General features: G+C 53.3%; 1 protein-coding gene across 1 annotated transcript; it reads right to left on the minus strand.

Moving 5' to 3' along the window:
- Positions 1–1,934: 1,934 nt before the first annotated feature.
- EVPL (envoplakin) lies at positions 1,935–25,382 on the minus strand. The gene is made up of 22 exons (XM_015645313.3): positions 24,877–25,382; positions 19,131–19,230; positions 18,531–18,685; positions 17,735–17,858; positions 16,967–17,092; positions 16,657–16,695; positions 15,771–15,932; positions 15,113–15,220; positions 14,383–14,478; positions 14,019–14,144; positions 13,036–13,182; positions 12,750–12,904; positions 11,415–11,512; positions 10,694–10,875; positions 9,807–9,985; positions 9,263–9,401; positions 8,530–8,723; positions 8,044–8,194; positions 7,368–7,451; positions 7,172–7,282; positions 6,494–6,586; positions 1,935–5,738 (listed from the first exon to the last, which is right to left on the minus strand). The coding sequence occupies exons 1-22, from the start codon at positions 24,948–24,950 to the stop codon at positions 2,289–2,291; spliced, it is 6,093 nt and encodes a 2,030-aa protein (XP_015500799.1). The 5' UTR covers positions 24,951–25,382; the 3' UTR covers positions 1,935–2,288.

The following is a 25,382-nucleotide window of genomic DNA, read 5'->3' on the forward strand; positions in this document are numbered from 1 at the left end:
ATACATGTTGTGAAGTCAATGCTCCACTGTTTGCTCTATGCAAACAATGCTCATGTTGTACCAGACAAACCTTTTGCAGAAGAGTTTCTATTTTGTTTTGTTTTTAAAAGATCTGCAGTAAAAATAAATACCAAGGACATTCATCCAGTCCAGAAACATAAATAAAACACTAGAGCAAACTTAATCCAAAACTGAAGCAACTGACTTTAAACATTTCAGTTTACCAACTCCACTGCCAGCAAAGGGAACAAACAGCAGCCATGTGGAAATAACTGCTCTGGGAAAGCCACAGTGCAGCACCATCTCCCTGTGCCAGGGAAGGGAGGAAAAGTCCTACCAGGCTCCCCCTGAGTGGCTCAGAACCCTGCAGACAGCCCCAGAGCCCCATGGCTGAGTGGTGCTTCCTATGGACACATCAGGACATGATACAAGCTACTTTCTGCAGATAAGGGGCCCTTGGTAGCAAGCAAAAGGATTTTTATGGGTGTTTTTCAGACTAGGCTAAACTGCTCAGCCACCTAAATCATCTCTTAACTTCACCCAACCCCAGGTAAATCCCTCCTGCCGTGCAGTTTTGTTCAAATTTATTAGCTGCCTGCCTAATTACCAGAACTCCAAGTCTTGTAGTTACAGAGTACTCCCCAAACCATTCATCACCCCACAGAGCAGGGTGAGGAAGGCTGGCACCAGACTCACCTGCTGGGCTGAGCTGAGCTGCAGGAAAGGCAACAGTTCCATTGCTGATGGATGCTCCTGCTTTCAGCCAGCTGAGGGGAGCAAAGCCAGGCACAGCAAGGCTGCTCCCAGCAGCTTTGAAGAGCTGTGACCTGAGGTTTTCTGGGGACTGCAGGGATCCTGAGTTGTACTGTGACAGGATCTTCACCTGGACATGCTCCTGTGCTTCAAGGGCTGTTGGGCAGGGTTTCTCTCCTGGTGTGTGACAGCCCAGCTCCAGGGCCTTGCTGCTGGTCCAGACCAGCCAGAGGAAACGGGCTGGCAGTGGATGCTCCAGGCTGTGTGCAATGGTTTTCCCTATTGTAAACCAACAAATTGCCCAGTGTTGATCATGGCAGCTGAAATGGCCACAAACAGCAGCCATAGGCCTGACAATAACCAGAGACCCTGCAGAGCCTGGGACAGAGCTTGGGACAGAGCCTGGGCACATCTCAGACTGGAAACTTGCTGTTAGAGATTACTAATGCTGGGCACTTCCTACCTGCAGGAAGGTAAAGAGAGCTGAGTGTCCTGAGCATGCCAGAGTGGGAACAGATTCTGCCTGGAGCCCAAACTTCAAAATCCAGCTAAGGTCTATGGGAATAGAGGTTATGCTGCTGGTCTGGTGGGTGAAGGAGAGGGAGGAAAAACCTCTACTCTGATGGATTATTTTGGGTATGTTGGAGATCCTGGATAGCATCAGCTAAAAGAGCCCTTGGGAGTGGGAAAGGAGCATCTGATATGAATAGAAAGTAATTTTCTCATCCCATAAACCCAGGAGATGCACCACAATAGAGCAGATACTAGGGAAGAACATTTGGGATATAAGAATTGCTTGTTTCAGGAGGGACTGAGTGGTGGAAGTTACACAGAGGAGTAACTTCCTTTTAGTTCACCTACAGAAATAGCAAGGGTGGATTTTCCAGTACTGTTGGGTGGGACTGCACCCCTTTGCACCTCTTTTAGAGGTGTCCAAATGACGAGAAAACAAAGTCCTGTTGGTTTTCAGTTTTAAAGACAAATGTAACAAAATCTTTAAAACTCGGAACTCATAGGCAGAAGGACACTTTAGGAGGGTTCAGAGCTGGGAGATCTGGAAGAGCAAGAAAGAAAATCCACACAAAACCTGTGTGGATTTGGCTGCAGGGCGTGGGACTGCACGGGGGAGGAGTAGCTGTGCCTTCAGCCACAACCTGCAGAAACAACACAGCCACAGCCACTCACTTGCTATGTTTATTGCATGCAGAATCACCCAGCTGGAAAACACTCTGCCTCTCCCCCCTTTCTGGCCATAGCCACATATAACTGCCCATGAAGTTCTGGCAGTCAACCCCTCTCTGGGCTGATTAGGGAACAGCACTGGGGGCTGTGGGGACCCGTCCATGGCAGGCCATCACCACGGTTTTGTCCTTGCACAGCCGAGCTGTGTTGGGAGGCAGGGAGCTAAGAGAGAAGCGTAGGCAGCCCTAAAATCTAGATGCTCCATTCCTGTGGGCCTGCTGCCTCCGTGAGGAGAGGTGTTCTGAAGGGATGAACTCCTGAAGGAACCAGCCCCAGTATGTGCCTTGGTCCATTCAGTGCCTGAACCGCGAGAGCCTGGGGGAGCGGCTGGCCTGGTGGTACCGCTGATACCCCTCCGACGCAGCCGGGAGCAGCAGGAGGTGGCTCAGAGAATCCTTCTGGCAGAGGGCCATGGCCTCCTTGTAATTTATCTTCTCTTTAGTGACAGGGTCAGTGAGATCTTTTTCATAGTTGGTCTCATCCTGGAGCCTATTGGCCAGGTTGCTTGTTATCATCCCAGTCTGGACAGCTTCCAGCACAGGGATGCGACCAGTTTTCTTGGGATCGATGAGCCCTCCAGTTAGGTGCTGGACTTGCAGGTAGGGGAAAGCACTGTCCTTGGTCATCCAACCCTTCTGAACTGCTTCCCCCACAGACAGCCTTCGCCTGGTCACTGGGTCCTCAATGCCTGTGAAAGCTTTCTGTGCATTCAGCAGTCTCTGCATGTAGGTCCTGTCAATCAGCCCCCGCTCAATTGCCTTGTGGACTGAGAACCGGTCCCTGGAAATGAGGTCTATGATGCCCCCCGTGGCAGCCTGGGCTTCCAGGAGCTTCTGAGCTGTCATGGGATCGAGCAGCTTCTTTGCAACGGCAGTTTTGATGTTGTACTTGGTGTTGGTGGTGGTGTCATACACCCCGGCGATGGGGGAAGTGTCATCACATATGCCCTTCTGTGAGGCTGGGGGGAAGAAGGTTTGGGTTTGGTGGGTGGTGGGTGATGTGAGTGGGGATTTGGAGATGATGGAGCCAATTGAGAGGGATGAGGGAGGCTTGGTTTCCCCAGCCACCAGCAAGGCAAATTCAGAGATGGGAATCTTGCCATCCCGGTAGAGCTGGTACTCCTCCTTTGTGATCCTCCTCAGCCTTAGTGCATCATCGATGGAATACTGCTTCCCACTTTTCTTGTCAAGGAGAAGTGAGATTTCCCCATTTGGGCCCAGGGTGGTGACTTCCTCCCAGTCACACTCCAGCTCTTGCAGCTGGATGTACTGGCCTCTGTCTATGATACCTCGCTTATAGGCTTCATAAGGAGACATGTCCTTCCCTGTGTCAGGGTCCAAGATGGAGATCTTGGTGGAGAGGTTCGTCTCTCTCATCTGGGTCTCATGATTGATTTCTTCACGGTTGACCTTTGACTGGAGATCCCGAATGAACCTCTCCTTGTTGTAGATCTGGTCCTTCTCCCTAAGGATGTCTGCCTCCAGCAGGGAAACCTCATGTTCCTGCTGCTTCTTTTTCTGCCTGTCATTCTCAGTCCGCTGGCTGAGCAGTTTGGATTCCTCCCGAAGGAAGAGGACTTTCTGCTGCTTCTGCCTCTCCAGCTCCCGCAGTTCACTCTCCAGGTTGGCTCTCTCCTGGATGGCCAGGTTCCTGGCTTTCTGCAGCTCTGTCTCTTCACGAGCCCATGTCCTCTTCATGCCTTCAGCTCTCTCGATTTTCTCCCGGAGCCGCCGTACCTCTTCTTCCGCCTTTTGCTTGGCTCCCCTCTCCCTGCTCAGCAGCTCCCAGATGCGTGCACGTTCACTCTCCAGTGCTCTGTCCTTTTCCACTCGAATCACTTCCTTGTAGATGGTCTTCTCCTGGGATTTCGTTTTCTGAAGGACATCGACTTGCACCTGCAGGTTCTTGCATTCTCTCTGCAAGCTCAGCACCTCCATCTTCTCACGGTCCAGCTCCAAGCGCAGGTTGCTGGCAGATTGTTCCAGGACTGGATCCTTCTCCAGCTTGACAACTTCCTCCATAATTATTTTTTCTTGTACTGGGGCTGGGCTCTCCTCCAGCTCCTTTATTCTCAGTGTAATTTGCCTCATCTCCTTCTCCAGTGCAAGCCTCTTGCTTCGATCCTCCTGAAAGTTGAGCAACTTCTCTTGCTCTTCCACCAGCACACGAACCTGCTGCACGTCGCGTTCCAGGCGACGCCTGTTGCTCACCTCCTCATCCAGACTGCGTCTCAGTCTGCTGTGCTCATCTCGGAGCTTTGGATCCTTTTGGGTCAGTATCACCTCTTGAACAACCACCTTCTCCTCTGGTTTCCGCCTCTCCAGCAGCATGTATTTATTCTGCAGGTCATAGATGGCATCCTCTGCAGCTCTCCTCTTCTGGGACATGTTGCGCACCTCCTGACGCAGGCGATCGGCTTCTTTTTCCAAGAGTGGATCGTTCTCATATCGAATCACTTCCTTGTTGACCAGCTTGGTTTCCACCTTGGATCTCTCCCTCCTCCATTCATCCCTTTCCCCCTGCAGCCTAATGAGCTGCTCCTGGGTCCTGCCGTTGGTGTTCACAAGTTCATTGAGCTGCTCTTTCAGCCTGTCAATTTCTCTGAGAATCTCTGGACTCTTTTCATGTTTCACCACCTCCTCTATGACCTCCTTGAATTCCACCTCTGGTTTCTGTGACCTGAGGACTTTGAGCTCTGCTAAGGCCTCTTCCACTTCACTGTCAATCTTGGTCCTTTTCAGAGTGACTTCCTGCAGCTCCCTCTTCAGGTGTGCAATCTGCTTCTCTGTTTCAGGGTCCACCAGGAAGATCTCATTGACCCTCTCTTTCACCTCTATCCTGGGCTTTTGCTTCTCTGCGATGCTGTACTGGCTCTGCAGCTCTCCCAGCTCTCCTGTCAGCAGCAAGTTTTTGCTCCTCTCTTCTTCAATCAGAGTTTTAAGTTTGGAAGTCTCTTTCAATAACTCTGGGTCCTGCTCTACCTGTTTCACCTCCTTAACAATAATTTTGGGTTCTGTTGTTTCAATCAGCCTTTCCACCTCCTCAATCTTGTTCTTCACTTTCACTATTGCTTCTTCTGCAGACTTTCTTTTGAAGGACTCCTCATCGATTTGTAACTGCAGGGTCCTAACAGACTTCAGCATTTCTGGGTTTTTCTCCAGTTTGATGAGCTCCTTCACCACCACTTTCTCTCGGATGTTGGGCTGCTTTCGCTCCAGCATGTGCAGCTCCCTCTTATGCTGCTCAAGTTCAGAAGCAGCAGCCAAGCTTTCCTCCTGGAGACGTTTGATCTCCTGACGAAGACTGGCTGCTTGGCCATCCAGGCCTGGATCCTTCTCAATTTTTGTGATCTCTTTGGTGAGGAGCTGGGCAGGAGCCACCTTCTTCTCGCTCTCCATCTGGGCAAGCTTACGGCTCATCGTATCAATGTCTTCTTGCAGGCCCTGCCTCTTTTTGCCTTCCTCTTCAATCTGCTGTACCATCCTAGACAGGTTTCTTTCCACCTGTGGGTCTCTGTAGTATTCAATCACCTCTTTTTCTTCCACTCTTTCAATGGGCTTCTGAGTTTTCAACATCAGCAGCTTGTTTCTGTGTTCCTCCAGGTCCTCTTCAATCCTGGCCACTTTCCTCCTTTCCTCCTCCAGCTGCAATTTCAACCCCTCAGATTCCCTGCTGGTTGTGGCTTTGTTTTCAGCTTTCTGGGTTTGCTCATGTACAGCTTCAATGCCCTCATGCACTTCCTTCTGCAAGGGAAAAAAAAATAAACAAAAAAAGGCAGGTAAACCAAGTCACTCTTTTATGGTGACTCAGAGATCTTTTAAATGACACAGCGTGGTGGGAGACAAAACTAGCACAGAATCCTCAGGCAGTCTTCAAATAAGGCTGTTTGTAAATGGAAAGTGAGGACACAATCCCAACATCTCCAGCAAATGACCTCCCCTTGAGATGGAGGTGCTGTAGCAGCCCACAAAGGTGCTTTGTGCTGCCTTCTTGTATCTGCAGCCGAGGGAGAGCATCACAGCCAGTCCCCAGCTTAATCTCTTGTGCTTTCTGAACCCACTAAAAGTCACCTGGTCCTGAGACAGGTGGTTCAAACCTTAAAAAGGTATAAAAATCCTATTGCTTTGAAGTGTTTCCAGCAGGTTGTGAGCACTAAATTCCAGCCACACCCACAAACAAATCTGAAATTCTCAGTCTGAGATCCTTGATTAGCTATGGCTAAGAGAAGTGGACTTCAAAACCTTAAACTTTTTTCCAAGAATAATCTACAGCTTCAGTAAGGAGCTGAGGGCCCCCAGAGGTGATGAGAATCACAACCCAAGATCAGAGTCACTGAAACTATGGTTTCTTGTGGTCTTTTTCTCAGAGGGGTTTCCATTCCTGTCCTTCCTGACACCTGGATGTGGAGACTCAGGGAAGAGTGGGGGAGCCCCAGGCTGAGCAGATTTGGACCCCAATCTAGAGTACCCCAATCTTGCAGTGAGCTGTAAGCTGGTACCTTCTCAACAATCTTCTTGGCAAACTCCAGCCGGCTGAGCTGCTGTTTATTTTCTGCTGCCAGCTCCATGTAGAGCTTGGTGACATCATTTTCCTGCAAAAGAAAGAGTGGTGAGAGCTTTGTGTCTTCACCTGGACACTGCATGGCAGACTCTGCCACACCTCCTTTCACCTGGATGAGTTTTGTGTATGGCACAGTTCTAGGGATTAGTGTCATCAAATCTGCCTCTTCACAGAGACTCAGAGTCCAAGGACTCCTGCAGGAGATCCTGTCCCTGTCACCTGAATGCCTGCAGGCCTACACAGGCTCCAGTCTTCCAAATTCACAGATGGAGAGCAGCTGGCAAAAGCCCCAAGATGGTGCAGGAGGACTGGGGTGATACTGGCAAGAGCACAGAGGAGCTGTGGCTCCTTCCTCTCCCCACACACCTACCCTGTAAGTTTTATCTTCATACACAATGTGGTGAGGAGGCAACATCAGCAATCTCAACCAAGGTGCCAGGCACAATCCTAATTCAGGATGTCACATCCTGCTTTGCCCCAGGAACAAAGGGATCCCTGAGGACTCTGGACCATAATAAGTGGTGGCTGTTAAGGTGGGTTAAGGCCTTGCAGAGGACATTGGGGCATGGGTGATGAGCTGGACAATGATTTTCATGCCTTCATCTTGGCATTTTACCTGGGCCTGGATGCTTTCCTGCAGGGGGGTCACACGCAGCCTCTTTGCAGCAGAGTCAGTCAGGGAAGGGTCCAGAGAAGAGCTGTACTTGCCTGCTTCAAGCTCATAGTCCTGTTCAGAGCAGACACACGAGAATCAGGTGGGATGTCTTAGGTGAAATGCTAAGGGAGTGATAAATGGGGAAGCCCATCCTTACATTGAGTGTGGACTGCACGTTCTGGGACAGCCGGATCAGGGCGTTCCTCTCAGGCTCCTTGCTCTGGATCTCCTCCACCAGCCTCTGCAGGAGACACACGTGGTGTTAAGGACACACTGAAATCCAGCTTCCCAGTAATACTCTTGCAGCCTAGAGAATCAGCTCAGCTGAGGGAATGGTGGGAACAGGAAGACTTTTAGGAAGGGTTTCCAGGTTTTTAGGGTATCTCAGCAGTGCTATAACTTGCCCAGGACCTCCCACACTGATTTATCACAAATAAGGTAAATAGCAGCCAACACAGAGACCTCCACAACTCCTTGTCTGAGCTAGTGAGCTTGGACTTTGCTCAAGGAGAGAAAAATGAAGGACTTGGATGCAACATCTCAGGCTAAGGTGCAAGATTTCAGGATCTGAAAGTGGCCTCTCCATGGAGAAGATTTCAACCTGGAGGTGAGTGGCACAGATGAGGACAGCAGCACTGTAGATAAACCCAGCAAGGTGAGATACACCAGGTAACACCATCCATGGGCTGCAGCCCTTCTCTAGCTCACTCACTACGATGGGGGAGCACACAACTAGGAGCTGGCTGGTACTATTTTGCATGTGCTGTTCACAAGCAAATTGCCCCATCAAAACATAACATAAAGTTACAGGCTATTCTTGCCCTGGAACACACCTTCTGTGCCTGCAGCTTGTATTTGATCTGGCTTGGCCCATCAGTGGTCTTCACTTGGTGCCTGGGTAGGTTGTTCATCCAGAACATCAGGTTCTCATTGGAGTTTTGGAACTGCTGGTAGGTGAGGCTGATGTTTCTGAGGGTCTTCTCTCTGCACAGCACAAAAGTGGACAGGAACATTAAGGGGAAGGGCAAAGATTAATGTGTAAGTTCCTAGGAAGCAAGGTGAAAGGTGAAAAGAGCACCACAACAAACGTGAAAATAACAAAAACAAGCAGGTGATAACTGATGCTTGAGTGGGGAGCACAACTCTGGAAGCTCAAAGCTTGTGCTGTGAAGCAAGCTGGCAACTACACAGCAGGACACACCTGGTCCTCAGTATTACAGGACTGTGGTCAGGATCAGGTCCTGCAGTGAAGAACACACTCAGGGCTCTGAGCCCTGCCCCAGTCCACCTTAGCTAGGAGGAGCAGAGATGGTCCTCACCGCTGATCCAGCTGGTCAGCCACGGCGTGGTAGCGATCATTGAGGAGCTGCACCTCCCTCTTCTGCCGGGGCAGGTCAGGGCAGTACTCCTGAAAGTTGTTCTGCACAGCACTGCAGCTGTGCTCAGCATCCTTGAGCCCTCGGTTCAGCTTCAGCACACAGTCCTCCTGGGCCACCAGGTCCCGCCTCAACTTCTGCAGGGGAGAAAAGAAAACACCTCGTGTTTGTATCAGTCAGAGCAGCACCCAAAGACCTTCCTCAATGTGTGACTGACTGGGCAGCACTGGGGGCTGCTCAGGCTCTCCAAGTGATGTGCAGGGTGGAAATGGAGCACTGAGGCTTGTTCAGCAGGGAAGATGGAAGCAAGGTGGCTTGGACAGTGCACTGAGAAGTTTTGGGGAAGGCAAAACACTGTGGGTGCCAAGGATGGGGCAAGGAGATTGGGAGCAGGAAATATTAGGGATAGGTGTGAGGCAGAGTAACAGAGATTAGATGCTGAGGGGGTCATGATGTATTTTAGGGCCTGCAAAAGGAGGGACAGAGGGACAGAGTGTTCTGCTGTCCAGTGAGAGCAGGTCAGCCTGCAACACCAACATTAAACCTTCAAGGAACAAGTCCTTAAAATACTTCATCGCTGGTGCCTCAAGGTGCTCAAATAAATCCAGCCCCTCCCACATTGCTCCCTGAGCTCAGGGATCTCCCATCCTTAGTGAGAAGCCTGGTGCTCTCCTACCTGCAGGTCATTGGCCCGATCCTGCAGGGCATTGGGGGATGCAGGAATGATGCTGTCCTGAGCCAGCTTGGCCTCAAATGTGCTGACAATCTTGTCTGTGTTCTCAATCTGAGTCTCCAGGTTCAGGGCAGCCTTAGCCCTGGGCAGGGGGGAAATGAAGAAAGGTTAGCTATAGAAACCCCATTCTTCTTTTCTCCCTTTGGTGTTCAACCTTACTTAAAATTAGAGTTTCTGCAACATGTCAGAGAACAAGCAACGTGCACTCACACCCCTGCCATGCTGCTCACAAGTCAGATATGCTGCAGTTCACCACACAGCAGAGCTGGGACACACACCCATTGTGGTGGATTTTCCACAGTGGGGGGATCTGCTCACAAATTACACACGGGAACTCCTTCAGAGGTGTCTTTGATGATGGATGGGAGGTTTCCAACCTGGGCTGGACCTCAACCAACACTCATACAGATCAAAATCATTTTCTGTCATGCTTCTGTCTTGGCACACCTGTGCAAGGACACTTCCTCCCCTCATCCCCATCACTCACTTCTCGTTGTACAGGCTGGAGAGCATATTGACATCATTGTATTTGCTCCTGAGGGCATTCAGCGTGACGGGGAGCTGGGAAGCCGAGGTGCTGGTGGGTTTTTTGGAGAGGTAGGTCTCACACTCCTTCTGCAAGACATCCTTGGCTGCCCCCAGGTTCTCAAGTTTCTTTGTTGTTTCCTGGCACACCAGATGGAAGCACAGTCACCCAACACAACCGTAACAGTGCTGCTGTGGAAATGTGTTTCCCTCAGGGGCAGCTTTGGCTGTGGGGCTCAGGGCGTGGTGCCCCTCTCGGAAGGAGCTGCCCCTTGGGGCACAGCCCCATCCAGACTGTGGCTGTCTGGCAGTGGCAGGGTGTGGGAAAGAGATCCACATGGACAGAGATGGAAAAAACCTTCCTGCCTGAGCCTATCCTACTGCCAGAGCCAGGTAAATACCCAGGGATGAAGATGTAACAAGCTGCAATACTGCAAACCCAGACCTTGACCAGAGGAAAGGAGCGGGCCTCCAGGGCACTGCCTCTTTTCCTGTCTCACTGACATTTACAGGTCTGTACTTCCCAGCAGGTGAGACAGAGCTGGCCCTTGGATGAACTCCCTTTATCCCTTAGTCTCTTTGTTGCAGGCTGGAGAGGGTAGGGTGACAGCATTCCCAAGACTGGCACCTGCACCACAGCTCTGAACTGGATGGACCCTCTTGCTCCAGAGGCGAGGGAAGAGCCTGCATTTCCTGAGGCTTTCATTTAGTCCCATCTCAAGGGTTCAAGCCAGCCTGAAACCCTCACATCTGCAGCATGGTTTTCTCCTTTGGAGCATCAGCTGTGTGTTATTTCCATGTTCCTGCTCTGGGCCAAGGACATGGCACTACCAAACTGCACCAACTCACCTGCTGCTGTTTGATCCTCCTGCCAAGGTCATCTGTAGGGTCACTGTAGTTCACAGGAGACCTCACTCGGTTCAGGACCTCCTTCTCCACCTGGACCAGGTCCTTGCCAATGCGATCCAGGCTGCTGAGGAGCTGGTCAGCTTGGGGATCATCCTGGACTGCTGGAGGGCTCTTGGACAGAGCTGCAGAGAGACACAGCTTAGGTTAATCCCCAGGTTTTAGCTCTGCTGTGGTGAGCCACAGCTCCAAAGCAGGGACAAAGCCAAATGCAGACACATCCCTTCTCAGCTTTGCTGGGAGCCTTTGAACTACAGCTGTGGGAATAACACAGATAACCCAGGGTTGGGATTTAGCCGTGGCTGCCTGCTCATCCCACAGCCCCCAGCTAGGGAAGAGAACTGCAAGGAACTCAGATTACAAAGCAGGTTTAATTAAAGTTCCTGGATAGGCACATCCCCCTGAAATCCTAAATACCCTCCAGCTGTTGATGGAGCTGGAGGTCAATCTCAGAGGCTTGAGAAGGGCAGCAGACTTAGTGAATTGCTGAGACAGGAGTCAGGTTGTCCTGCCAGCTGTCCTTTGCCATGGTGGAGAAGGCATCCTCCCACAGGGACCTCTGCAGGTGTCTGTGTGTGAGCTGCAGGTGCCTCTGCCCACCCTGGGTGGGTGCTCTGTTTCCAGAGCTGCCTCCAGAGAGGGCTGGACTATCCAGGTGACAAACCTTGCTGGCTGGGCTGCACCTGCTCCTTTTGGCTGCGTCTCAGGGTGCTCTGAACCGCTGCTCGCTTCTGCTTCACCGTGCTCAGTTCTCCTTCCAACCTGTGAGCAGAGGGGCATCATCAGCCAGGAAGGGACACAGCACTGACAGAGCCCTGCACAGCATCAGCTCCATGGCTGTGCTGGGGAGGTGTCCCCAAAGGCAAGGGAAGGTGTCCTCAAAGGCTGGGAGCCTGCAGCCTGTTGTAACTCAGAGATGTCCCTTAGGAAAGGAAACAGCAGCAAGAAAAGCTGGTTGGTTTGAGCAGCTGAGTTCTCCCAAGGAAGCCACCAAAGCTGGAAATGAATTTCATATGGTTGTGGTACTTTGCAGGAAATACAAGTGGCTGCTTCTGTGGCTGCTGCACTGGAAGTGCCACGTCTCACTTGTAAGGATGGTTCCTGCCTAATGCAACTAGGGCTGGGATCTGCCAGAGCCTGAAGGACCAAAAAATATTTCTGGGTGGGAAAAGACTTTTGGAACCAGAAGGAGGGGGAACAGGAAGGACCAGGCTGGTTCTCATCCCTGCTGTGGATTGTTCCAGCCAAACACTGTGTGTTAAAACCAGCAATTCCCAGCTTGCCTGGCTGCTGTCAGATGAGGGCTGTCCCCCTGTGCAGAGGAACTGAATTTCTGTTTTAAAACACTAATGAAACCCATAAATCCTGGGATGTGTGAAGAGGGTTACACACTGAGAACACGATGAAGCAATCACACCCTGTGGCACTGGGGACCCAAGCTCCCACTTTGGGCATTCCTGCATAGCTCTGAGTCTGGGCTGCAGCTTTTCCTCAGCACTTGATTTACCCAAACACCCGGGGCCATGATTAAAAAGGCAATGCCAACCTCCCTGCACCCCCACCCCATCCTGTGGGAACATCAGGAGCTGATGGAGCAGGCAGGCAGCAAACCCACACACAGGCTCAAGGAGCATTGCTCAGTCTCCAGCTGGGGCTGGCTGAGGGGAGATACCACAGATAACTCTGTCCTGTTTGGCAAGTCCCAAGCTCCAGACTGATTCTACAATGAATTTAGTCAAACCTATGCGAGTCACATGTTGGGGTGAAGAAATCAAGCCTGACTGCCAGAAAACTCATCGACAGTGAGGTCTGTGAAGTGTGCAGGGGTGTTGAGGAGTGGCAGGCACCTGGGTGCAGGGAAAAATCCCTCTCCAGGAGGGATTTAGTATGAGATAGTTGAGAGGCCTGTCACCAGCTGCTGTTTCTCTGCAGTCAGACTGGTTAAGATCCAAGAGAGTCTAAATGTCTCTCTGGGTCAGGGTCTCTGCTGCAGACTCACCTATTGACCTTGTCTATGGACTCAGGATCAGGAGGAGGGATGGAGAAACAAGCAGAAGGTGCCTCCTGGACCACACCAGTGCTGCTCTGAACCACCCACATCTCTGGGTTGCTGTTGTCCTTCAGAGTGTACTTGTCCCCTCTGGTCAGCTGCACCTGCAGAGGACACAAAACCCAGTGAAAGGCTTGAAAGACAGTTCCTCACACCATGGGGCCAAGATCTGGAGCAAACAGAGAAGAATGCAGCCCTCTGTCCCTTCTGAGGGTGCTGCTAGTCCTGCCCTCACCTCCCCAGCATCCCAGTCACAGAGGGTGTCCAGGGTGAGGGGCTGAGGGGGACGTGTTCTGCGCAGTTTCAGTGGGCTGATCTCTTTGCTCCTTCTCTTCAGGTCAGTGATGCTCTTCTCTGCCTGCTTCAACACCTTCTCCTCGTTCTAGACAAAACAGAGTGGTTGTGACCAGGTTTGGATAAGGAAGGGTAGGGTCACACTACAGCAGGTATGCTGGGACCAATTATCTGTCCTTGTGGGGTGGAGTCAGATTCTCCATTCTCAACCCCTCCATTCTCCTTCTTCCCCTTCCCATTGCCAACACCATCCTCAGTTTCCTTTGCTCACAGATCTGCTGCTGAGGACACAGCCTGGGTTAACCTTAGGTGAACCCACACTTTCATATCAGATATCCTGCAGAAGTTTTCCTTTTCAGAAATGGAACACCTGCCAAGGGGTGGCTGCATTCCAGTGTCAGAAAGTGCCAAGATTCCAGCATCTCTTGAGAGCAAAGTGTGTTGCATACTTGGGAAGATACCATGGTGAACGTGTCTCCTCCCTCTCTCCAGGGCAAATCTTCCTTTCCTATCTGCATCTCACCCCTGAGGTCAGATTTCTTTATTCCCTCCCTTGCCCTTGGCTCATGAGAGCGCTGAGGAGATGGGAGGATCTCGGATGCCAGTGGTTCACACTCTGCAGGCCCTCTAATCCAAGTGTTTTATGTTAGGGACAACAAATGGCTTCTCCCTGCGTTTCTCCTTTACTCTGCTGATGCCTTGGGGCCTGGCTGTGTGTCACTGATGGGGACAGTGCCATCTCAGGGCAGTGTGAGCAGCGTGGATCTTCTGGGCTTCCCCCTCCCCAGCACAGAGCTGGGGTGAGCTATCCCTGTAGGATTATTCACCCACCTCTTCCCCTTCCCCTCTGTCATTTACTGGGGAGTTTTAAACTTTGGATTTGCCCTGAGGTCTGGCTGGTGCCACCCGCCCCAAAGGCCTCACCTCCAGCTGGAGCAGCAGATCTGACACCACCCCAGGGCTGTCTTTGTTGAATTTGCTGTATTTGGTGTCCAGGTCAGAGCTCATCTTCTTCAGGGAGCGGCTCACAGCCTCAGCATCATCCTGGAACTGGAGGTGTGGGTGGGGAAACAGTCAGGTGTGGAGGGACATTACTGTCTCCAAGTCCAGTGGGGCCTCTCAGTTCCCAGCACCTCTAAAAGATTATATTTTGAGGGGTGTTTCCCCAAAATACCTTTACTAGGTGCAAACAAAGTGTCTCCCATCCTCACCCCTTTGCTGTCTCTCTTCCCAGTCTGCCCACTCTGGCCTGACCTGCAGAACCATGGCCCATGAATTTGCTTTTTACCTTCTTATAGCTCTCCACACTTTTCAGTTGGCTCTCCTGGCAAATGCAGAGATTCAGAAAATTCTGCCACTCGTTCTTCAAAGCTTCCTGGTGAGCCTGTGGTAGGGCAGAGCACATCTCAGTGGGTTCCAGCTGGTCCTACCTCCCCCACCACAGGTCTCCTTTCCTCACAAGTCCCAGAGATCAGAGGAGGAGCAGAGACAAAGCTGTGCCCAGGCAGTGCCTGGTGCTGAGCCTGGGTGAGGACAACCTTGAGAAGGACCTGGCTCACACACAGCAGCCATCACTTCTCAGGTGGTCTCATCCCCAGTGGTGTTGGGGGCTGAGAGCCCACCTTAGCCTGGCACTGCATCTGCAGGCTTGGAAATACAGCCTTGGAGGCTGGGAGCTGCTTTCCCTTGGGAGAACTCACACCAAAGCTGGAACTTCCTAAATGTGAGGGTGGCTGCACTGATGTGTGTGAGCACTAGAGCAGGAGCTGGTCCAAGCACACAGATCTTGGCCACTATCTCCTGGAAATTTTGGCAAGGGTGAAGACCCTGGACTTCCCTCAGCTTCCCTGCAGGCCTGGAGCAGGCAGAAAGATGCTGCAGTGCAGCCAGTGCAGTGTGGAAGGAAAGAGTAACGTAAGTGCAGGGAGAGGTGAAGGGGTCTCCTCTGACCCACCACCTGCAGCACAGAAACACTCTCACTCTCCCTCAGGGCTGGGGAACAGATCCCCTCTCCCCACCTGGATAGGTTTGATGGCTGGGTGCTTCAGCTCAATCATCCTGTCCCCATCGTCCTGAAGGTGGTTCACAAACTCCTCCTGGCTGAGCAGCTCATTGGACTTGAAATCCTGGAGGGGAAAAGAAACTTTCTGACCTTGGCAGCATGCAGGGAGCACAGAATGGCCTCCTGGGACAGCAAACATAACAGAGATAAGGCTCCCAAAGCACAGACAGCCTTGTTTGTTTGTTTGTTTGTTATAACAGAAGGGGATAGGCAGAGCTAAAACAAATTAGACACACTTGGGCCTCAGAAAGCATCAGGGCATTTATTCAAAGAGCATTTTCCCAAGCAATTATCCCTCTCATTGTCTGTGTCCCAGCACATGGCAGTCACTGGAGGTTGTACTGTGGCCATGGAGGCTGATGTGGCACTGAGCCCTTCCCTTCTCTCTGACCATGGAAAGCCTCCCTGGCAGCTCTCCAGTGTATGATCCCACATGCCAGCTCAGGGGACTGGAGGGGTCACAGAGGGTCCCTGGGGCTCTCTTCCCCCTCTGTTTTGGAAAGCCTCATGCTCAGGGCTGGTGGTGGAGGTGCAGGAGGCTGGGATGCACCCTGCAGAACCAGGCTTGGCCAGTCTTTTGTGGCCAGGACACACTGGCACCCCCGAGGGCTCACCTCGTACTCCCGACGCACGCTCTGGACATCCATCATTTGGTCACTCCAGTCCTGCTTCAGGATCTTGGTCTGCTGCTCTGTCAGGTAGCCCAGCTCCTTGGTGCAGCCCTGGAGGTGGTGGTAGAGGCTGCCAAGGCTCTGCCCTCGCCAGATGGAAGCTTTCTGCCCACACACAGGACAGAGACAGTGTCAGTGCTCAGCATGAGGAGTCCCTTTTCCCTCCTCCTCTTCCTCCCCAGGACCACGGTCCTGTTACACATCCAGCAGGAGATTCCCAGCAACCTTGGTGAGAAATCTGCCACCACTGGCTCTTATCTGATGGGGCTGCTGTTCCCTTTCCCTCCTCACAGACAAGATATGTTTGTCTAACCAGAATCCCAGGTGTGGGCTGGTGCCTGGGGCAGTCTCAGAGCTGAGATTTCTCACAAATCCCATTTTCAGCATCAGCCTTCATGGGCCCAGCTGGGTAAACCCAGAACCTTCTTCCTGGCCACCTCCTTTGCTCTGGCTGCTCATTTCCTCTCTGGAGCCCTTGTTAGGGATCAGGGAAAGCTCCACATTTGCAATCCTGATTTGGATTGTGTGTGGGCTGGATTTCCTGCTGCCCTCTGGTCCCTGTGCTCACAGAGGAAACTGCAGATCCATGACCCATGGAGAGGAGAGACATGGATCTCACCCTCAGCATTGCCCTGAGGACAGAAGGAGTTCTTTCAATTTATGCCTATCCCAAGGAGGGAAGGAAACAGGGAAATGTTATGAGGGACACAACTTTACTGTGCAAGCCCAGGGGCAGCTCCTGTTCTGAACTGGGTGTTTCCTGCCCATCAGGGATGGTGTTACTCTGCTGTAAGACCCCATCTGCTCAGAAAAACACCAAGAACCTTACCAGCAAGTCCTTGTACTGGCTTTTTAAATCTGCCACATCCTGGATTACAACACAGCCAAGACCAAGGAGTTGAACAACAACAAAAGAAAAAAAAAGAAAAGCTATTAGCAAAACATGTGGTGAATACTGATGAACTGATTTATGGAATGTGCTTTAGAAACCATTCAGGAACCACCTCCCATGGCCTCTGCAGAACAAGGGTGGACATTCAGTGTGAGAGGAGCAGATGGGACACCCAGCCAGACAATGAGCAGAGCCAGCAGGGTCCCCCCTGGGTGACAGCAGCAAGGAGGGGACAGAGGTGCCTTACCCCAGAGCGGAGGTTCTTGATCTGGAGCCCGTAGGCTTCGATCTCCTTCTGGAGGATGTTGTGCTCAGCTATTTGCTTTTCCAGCTCTGACATGCCGGGGCCGTACTGTCCTGCATTGACTTGTTTCTGTGCAAAAGGAGTCAGGGCACACACTAAAGCAAAAGGATTCATTTCAGGGGGAAACCCCAGGCACTGCTGGCAGGCCATGAAAAGATCTGGTATCTGATAGAGGTCCAGGAGGAAGGGAGGGGATTTTTTTGTTGTTTCCCATTATTGGTGTTGGTTGCTATTTCCTCAGTCGTAGACAGGGGCAAAGATAACCAGACCACATAACCCTGGGCTACAGACCTGAGCTGAGCCAGCCCCCTGCCCATGGTGACATGCATGGGACACACTTAATTACCATCCAGCTTTCAGGGGAATCCAGATTGGCTCCAATCTGGGCACTCCATATACCCAAACCTTGCAGTGTGAAACCCTGAAAGGCAGGGCTGTAAAATCCTAGGAGACATCACCTTCTCCATCCCACAGCAGGACTCTCTACCTGATCCCCCTCTGGTCACTCTTAATCTGAACAGGTGAATTCAGAGGGTGCTCCAGAGGGTTTTAAGAGGTAGAAGGAGAGTCTGTCCTCCACCCAGAGCCACTGAGTTATTCCCCCCAGCTCCAACACGCCTTATGCTGTGCAATGTCTGGCTACAGACAACAGCAAACATTATCTGGCCTGGCAGAAGATGGGAGAAAACATCCAAACCCAGCTGCTGTTACCATCTTTTGGTCCAGGATCCTGGTCCAGTCCACCCTGGGCCCCACCTCGGGGATGTTCAGCTGCTCGTAGAGGGCGCGGTACTCGGCACAGAGCTGTGTCACACGGTCATGGAGCTGCTGGATGCTGCCAAGGGGAAAGGCACCGGTCCCTGGGTCACTCAGGAAGCAGGAGAAACAAGGTGGGCCTTGAGGAGCCCAAATTTCACTCACAAGACCCAGGGTATTTTTGCTGTCCCTGGCACTGGCCTCCTTCAGCAGTGCCCAGCACTTGTCCTGCTGCTCTCCAGCTTCAGAGATGTCTCAGGAATTCCTACCCAGGAGGATGCTGCAGGGAGACCAGGGCTGTCCCTTCCCAACTAGGAAATTTCCCTCCTGATTGCTACATGGAAGTGCTGGAAGTGAAGGGGATCAAAGCACCAGATGCCAGCTGAAGCTCTTCTCCCTCTCCAACAGCTCTGCCTCTGTGCTTGCCCAAATTAAAGGTATTTATTTTAGGGAAGGCAGAGGAAAAGGGGATTTTCCCTGAGAGTGGGGCCACATTTTAGCTCTGCATTTTTCTGGTACCTTTTATAAGGGCTCCCAAAAGATTGGGGCCTCTTGGGAAACTGCTCTGGCATCCACTCTGCATACCAGTGTATTTATAATAAATTGGCAGAAAAGATGATTTTAAGGCTAAACTCTGTGGGAAGAAGAGTGAAACTACCATTCATGGCAAGGACTGGAGTTCATTCTATGTCCTGAGGAGGTTCCAAATTGCTCAGTGCCCTCATCACACTAGTCCCTCCACTGTACTCACTCTTTCTCTATCTCAGGAGCCTGTGGGTGTTTCAGCCTCTTGGCACGGTCCACATCCAGGAAGAGATCCTTCAGCAGGGTCTCAGCTTCCTTCAGGTTCCTGGCATTCTCTGTCTGGAACTCAAAAGCCTTGTTCTTCTGGTGATTGCTGGAGTCCTGAAGGCCATGGAGACAGAGGAAAAAGCCTGGTTGGACCACACAGACCTCTCAACACTTTCCTTGGCCAACACAGAGGCTCTGGATGCTGCACACCACAACCACAGAGGAGCCTTGGTGCCCAGCCCAGCCTCCTGCTCCAGCTCCCTCCCTCCCAGGGGCTTTGTGTGCCAGGCTGGCACCTCTGGGGCTGCTGGAGGGCACAGGGCTGTGCTGCCACAGGTGAGGCAGCCTTGGCTGTGCAAAGCCTGAGGCACTGAGCAGAAAGAATCTGGGAGGCCTTGGGATGCAGCCCCGGGGTTGGGAGGCTCTGTGGGGTGTTTGTTCCTCCCCAGCCTCGAGTCAGCCCCCAAACCTGCACCAGCATGCACAGAGCAGACACCTGACCTGCTGTCCTAGACACTGCAAAGCCTTTCACCTCCCACCACCCCCTGCCACAACTCACCTGCTTGAGTCTGGACTGAGTCTCCAGGATGTCCTTCTCCACCTGGTCAGCATTTGTCTGCATGCGGGAGATGAGCACGGCCAGCTCGTTTGTGGAGGACCTGAGAGAGGGAACAGCAAAGATGGGTGGGGTAAAGCAAAGCTCACTCCATCACTGCCCAGGACCTGCCCCAGGCCTGCTCCTTCAACCCTTTCCCCCACATCCACTGGGTCTCTCAAGAAGAGTCTGGGCTCTGGCCAAGGGTCACACACAAGTGGTCAGTGCCTGGCTGCTGCCCTCAGCCAGGAGAAGGCCAGAGCTGCTGTGTTCAGAGTGAGCACTGCTGGGATTTTGCACAAACCCAGCACACCTGCACAACTCCTTGCTGCAGATGCTCAAATTTGTGTGGATTAAAAAAAACCAAACATCAACGTGGGGGAATAGCAGGAAAAAAAATAAAGGGGGAAAAGCCTGCTGTAGGATTCCCAAATACACCGCCACCACATCTGGGATGGGAAGACCCAAAGCCACAGACGGCTGGGGGCCAGAGGAGCACCCTGCAGAGGCAGCACAACGTGCTCACCCTGTTTGGAGGTGTTTCCCTGGGTGCCTGCCCTTGGCTGCTGGCACAGGTGGCCCTTCAGCCCTGCCCAGAGCTGCCACCCTGTTCCCTGTGAGGCTCTCCAAGCTGGGCCCAGTGACACACTGGTGAGCCCAGTGCCACCCCACAACACTGGGCTGCAGGGGACAAGGACTTGCTAGGCAGACCACAAGCCCCTCTGGGTGCTGTAGGCTGTTGTGGTGTTTTCAGAGCTCGGGGAACAGCATAAAGCTGAGTCAGGGCAGGTTTAGGTTGGATATCAGGAAGAGGTTTTGCACCCACAGGGTGCTCAGGAACTGGATGGGCTCCCAGGGAAGTGGTCACAGCACTGAGCCTGTCTGAGCTCAGGGAGTGTTTGGACAATGCTCTCAGCACATGGTGGGATTCTTGGGGTCAGGAGTTGGATTCGATGATCCTGATCAGTCCCTTCCAACTCAGGATATCCTGTGATTCCAAGACTCCAATTTCCCAAGGCCATGGCACATCTACCAGCCCTCCTCACCCCAGTGAGGCTTCACTGAAGGTCCCCAACAGACCCTATTGCTGCCACCTCGGTGCCACCACACAACCAACAGGGCCACCACAACCCTTATCCCACCACCACCCTTGGGAATGAGCACCCCTGCCGGAACAGCTGGATCCAAAGCCTGCAGCCAGGCTTGGGATGGTTCCCAACGCTCCCTGCGGACAAGGAAGCACAAACCTCACTGCCACCTTTGTCCCCGTGTCCTGCTGCTTTAACAGCATCTGCCCTTGAGGACAGGGAGAGCACAGCCCTGCCAGGATGTGGGCAGGGGCAGGAGGGTGTGGAGCGATGGCATCACGCAGGGATGGAGCCCTCGGAATGCTGCTGAGGGGACAAAGTTCAGCAGAGGCTGAGTGCTGGGATCTGAGACCAGGAGGAGAGAGTTTGAGCAGCAGCAATGGGACATCACTGAGGGTCAGCTGGAGTGGGGGGACACTTCTTCAGGGCAGCTTGGTACCTCTTGGTGGGAGAAGGTAAGAGAAAGGTGATGTCCTGCAGCAGAGCCACCACATGCTTTCCTTCCAAGCCCCTGAATCCACAAAGGACAGGGGAAAATTATTCCCTTAATGGCTCTCTCATTGCTCCAGCTCCCACTCGTGGCTCCAGCTGTTCCACAGTTCCAAAGGCTGGAACAGATGCTGGGATGTTCATTTATTACAGCCCCAAGTGACTGTAACGTGCCAGGGAGTGCTACAGTCACCCCAAGCCAAGCACTGGGGTGCCACAGCTCCCGTTTGAAGTGAGCTCAGCCCGTGTGGTTCCAGAGGAGGCACAGCCCCAGAGCTCCTGCTCACAGCATCCTCTGGACCCCTTTTTCCTCAGCTCCTCCCTTGTTTTTCATTTCCCAAACGTGGGCCTGCACAAAGCAGCTCTCAGCTGTCCCGGGGGTTTGGGGCTGGCAGCATCCTCTGGCCATGCCTCAGCTTTCCTGCCTGGAATGCTCCTCAGCACAGTGAAAGGGGCTGCTGTGCTCGCCAGGGTCTAATTCCAGGGATGGTGGAGCCCAAGAGCCCAAAACAGCGCATCCATCACCATCATTCCCTGCTACAGCCTGTGTTTTCTATCCCGTTAATCATCTCTCCTCCTCCGTCCTTGCCCTTTCCCGGTGTGAGCTGCAGCGCTCAGGGAGATGCAGCACAGGCTGGAGGGAGCAGCCCAGCAGGCTGAAGCTCTCAGAGGTCCCCCCTCCCCAGGAGGTTACACAATCTCCCACTCATCCCTGACACGCCTGGAATGAGGTGGTGTCCCACGAGCAAATACTTGAGCACCACCCAAATTTCCTGCCCGGGCTCCCTGCGCAGGGAGGAGAATGTGAGTCACGGGCTGGGCTGTGCCGGGGACCGAGCCTCTCTCGGAGGAACAGCAGCATCCTCCCCCCAGCTCTGGCTGAACCCTAAAGAGCCTGGATGGGGAGTCCTGTTTGAGCCCATCCCAGTTTGTCATGTGGCTGTGGATAACTCTGTGCTGCTCCGAGAGGAGAGAAGTGAGGATCCATCGTTCCCAGGAATCACCAACAAAACCCTGTTTATTCCTGCTGACACTCCCTTTCTGGTTGAAGGAAACACTGAGGCACTCCATCCCTTAGTTCCTGAGGCTGGGCACAGGAATCTGCTTTGTTTAGGCTGAGCCACAACAAAACTAAGGACTGAGAAGATGTCAGCAACCTCCTGGTCACAGGGACTCAGCCCATCCCAGCCTGTCCTGCACGGGGCACCCGAGCTTGGATGCTGCTGCAAACAGCCCGATTTTCAGGGAAGCAGGGATGATTCCTGGAGAACATCACCTCAGGAGCAGCAGGGGTGTGCTGAGAGGAGCCTGTGCAAACCCCAGCCCACACAGCCCGTGGTGACAGGGATCACTGTCCCTCCTCGGGGTGTCCCCCTGTCCCATCCCTGCCCCATCCCTGCTGCCCCTGGGCAGGAGCTCTCACTCAGCCAGAGCTGGGCCCTGTATTTCAGGGTGAACACGCTGACATTTGGGCTGCAGAGAGGCACTCTGGCATCAGGTGGGATGCAGGCAGCCAAGAGCTCATGTTGAACACCCCTTCCCCCAAAATTCGGGTCCAGCTCCACACACAGAGCATGGTGCAGCCACAGCCCCGGGATGGCTGAGGGCAAGGCTGGGCAAAGCTCCTCCTGCTCCTCCTCAGCAGCCAGGGCAGCCTCCTCCCTAGGGCTATCTCATGCCTAGGAGAGGCACAGCACTATTATTATCTTTATTAATTGGTTCATTTCTCCTGCCACTTTCTGCCTCCTGGACAGTCCAGCTGCACACAAGGGACGCTGTCTCACAGCAGCAGGACTGTCCCCCACTCCTGGTCACTCCTGCCAGGGCACTTTGGGCAGGAGCACAGCACCACCCACTGCAGTCTCTGACCCCTCTCCTGAGTCCCCTCCTCACAGGACTTTTCTTTATGGCCACAGGGCCCAAAGCTGGGTCTGTTCTCCCTGACACACACAGAAGTCCTGGCACATTCTGATTTGCCAGCAGACCACCACAAACCCCCTGCCAGTGCTGGGTTAGTACCTGACCCCCTGCCCGTCCCCAGGGTCACACTGCTCCAGACTGACTGGGGAGAAGCAGAGGGTGGTGGTGGAAAAAGCAGCAATCCCAGGAGACACTTAAATCCCAGGAGATGACTTGCCATCCACCTCCCAAACCACCCACAACCTTTGTCAAAATCACACCCAGGCACAGCCAGTCCAGCCAGATCCAGTTCAATTCCACCTTCTCAGGAGTTTTCCCTTTCAGCCCTGCAGTGCCTTCACCTAGAGCAGGGCACTTCCAGGATGCTCCTCGGGCACAACCTGTGCTGGCTGATGCCTCTCTGGGATGCACCCACCAAGGGGAGACAGCAAAGGGCCCTGAGAGCTGGGATGCTCAACACCACAGGCACCAGGACCTGTGGGGTTAATCAGGAACCCCAGAGACAGGGAAACTCAGCTGCTGCTGAGGCTCTGGCCTTGGGGCCACCAAGAGCAGCTGTGAGCCACCAACATTTTCTTGGGGCCATCTAGAGAGTGTGTGCTGGTGGCTGTTCCTGAGACAACTCATCCACCCTCATTTTCTCAGCTACTGTGGGCACTGACCAAGCCCCAGGCCATGGCCAAGAGAATTAGGCTGTGTCTGATGGTTGGTGCCTCCTCAAACAAGCACAACTAGCTCAGTAATTGCTGTGCTCCTGGCTCCAGCCTCCATCCTGCACGGGGAAGAGGAGTGGGGTCTTGCTGGGATGCAGCTCCAGTTAGTCTGAGAGGTTCATACTGGGGGAGAGCTGCCCAAACCCTCTGTAGGATCCTGAGAAATCCCCAGCCTGCTTTGGGAGCTGGCTGGGAAGGTGGAGAGATTGCATTAGTAAGGCTGAATAAACCAGAGCCTGACACAGCTCCTGGGCTGCTGGGGAGGTGCCTCACTGCAGCCAGGCTCCAGGCAAAGCTCGGTGTTCAGAGAGCCCCCAGACCTGCCTTTGAGATGGGTTTGTGTGTGCTCAGCTCCACTGAAGCTTCCCTTGGCAGGGGTCCAGCTCCAGGTCCTGCTCCCTGGGCAGCCCCAACCTTTGTGGGGTCACCTTGTCCCCAGGCCCCGCTGCCCTGCCCAGCCACCCCCTCCTCAGTGGCTGTTGGCTGACCTGGGTTTGAGTTTGGCCCCCAAAACAGCACATTTGGGGGCCAGCACCGTGTTGTGAGCACCCAGGTGTCCACACACACACAAACACTGTCCTGGACTGCCCAGGAGATGTGGCCAGCACCCCCTTCACCCTGCATGTCCCCTTCTCCTCAGCACAACCTCCCTGGAAACTTCCTCAGCTTCCAACCACGGCAGGGCAGGGACTTCCCATGGAATCAACCAATATGCAAAATTGCTGAGGAAGGTGGAAAATAATCCTGAGTTAACAACAGCAGCTGGAGGGAGGGATGGTCTCCCTGCAGGAGCTCTCCCTCCCAGAGGACTCCCTGATCCTGGGGAAGCGTCACACATCTCATTCCCTCAGAACTGATCTCTTCATAGAATCACAGCCTGGTTTGGGCTGGAAGGGACCTTAAAGGCACCCAGTTCCAAGCCCCTGCCATGGGCAGGAACACCTTTCACCAGAGCAGGTTGTTCCAAGCAGGTCTGAAAGAGGCAAACTCAGCGATTTGAGCTGCAGAGACCTGGTCTGTCCCAGCAAACCCATCCTGACCCATCTCCACCAGCTGAGGAGCAGCAGCACACTAAACATCCTTCTCCAGGGACCCCAGGGCAGCATCACACCAGCCTGACACAGCCAGGGAATCCCAGGAACTCAGAGCCAGGCTGGGATCTGCTTCACCATGGAGCAGACCCCGCTCCACCCAAGCGCAGAGTCTGCTTTTACCCAGCTCCTACCTGCCCAAAAGGGGCTTTTTGCACCTCCCTGCTCAATGACCACAACTCTGAGCACATCCCAGGGGCTGCAGGACACTTTGGGAAGGAACACAAAGCCCACAGGAGACAAGGACATGTGCCAGGCAGCACATTTTGGTATCTGCTCCCAGCAAACCCCAACCTCCTGCTGCTCCACAGAGGGGTGGCACTTAGGGTAGCTCAACAAACTGGTTCACCCATCCCTTGTCCTCCCCCAGGGTCTCACAGCTCAGACAGAGGAGAGGGCTCACACTTACTTGCTCGGTTTGACAGGGGAACCTCTGCTGGGGGAACTTCTGCTCGGGGAGCCTTTGCCCACCCCCTTGAACATGTTGGCCAGGTCCCAGCTGGTGTCCCGGGCTCTGTGGTGGGCTCTGGCTCCTGCTCCCTGCTGCGGTCTGTCGGGATGGAAGGCCAGGACTCAGCGAGGGACGCTCTGCAGAGCAGTAAAGAGCAGCTCCTGGGAGGCTCCTCCCCGAACGCAGGTGAGCAGCAGAGATGGAGGCACATCTGAAAAAATGACTCGAAAAACCAGTTTAGGGTGGAAAGAACAGAGCCCCAGAGGGAGAGCGGGAGACCTCGCCCTGGCTCGGAGAGTGTTTGGGCTCACACAGCCACAGCAGCAGCTTTCCAGCAGAGGGACAGAGAGCACTTTGCAGTGCTGGGAACACGACTGGGAGGGAGTGCACTGCAGCCACTGAAGAACGTTTTAAAGCATCTCCTTGCAGCATCTGTTTAAAACGCTACAGAACAGCAGAATCCT

The sequence above is a fragment of the Parus major genome, chromosome 18, assembly GCF_001522545.3.
Source record: "Parus major isolate Abel chromosome 18, Parus_major1.1, whole genome shotgun sequence".
Lineage (NCBI taxonomy): Eukaryota > Metazoa > Chordata > Aves > Passeriformes > Paridae > Parus > Parus major.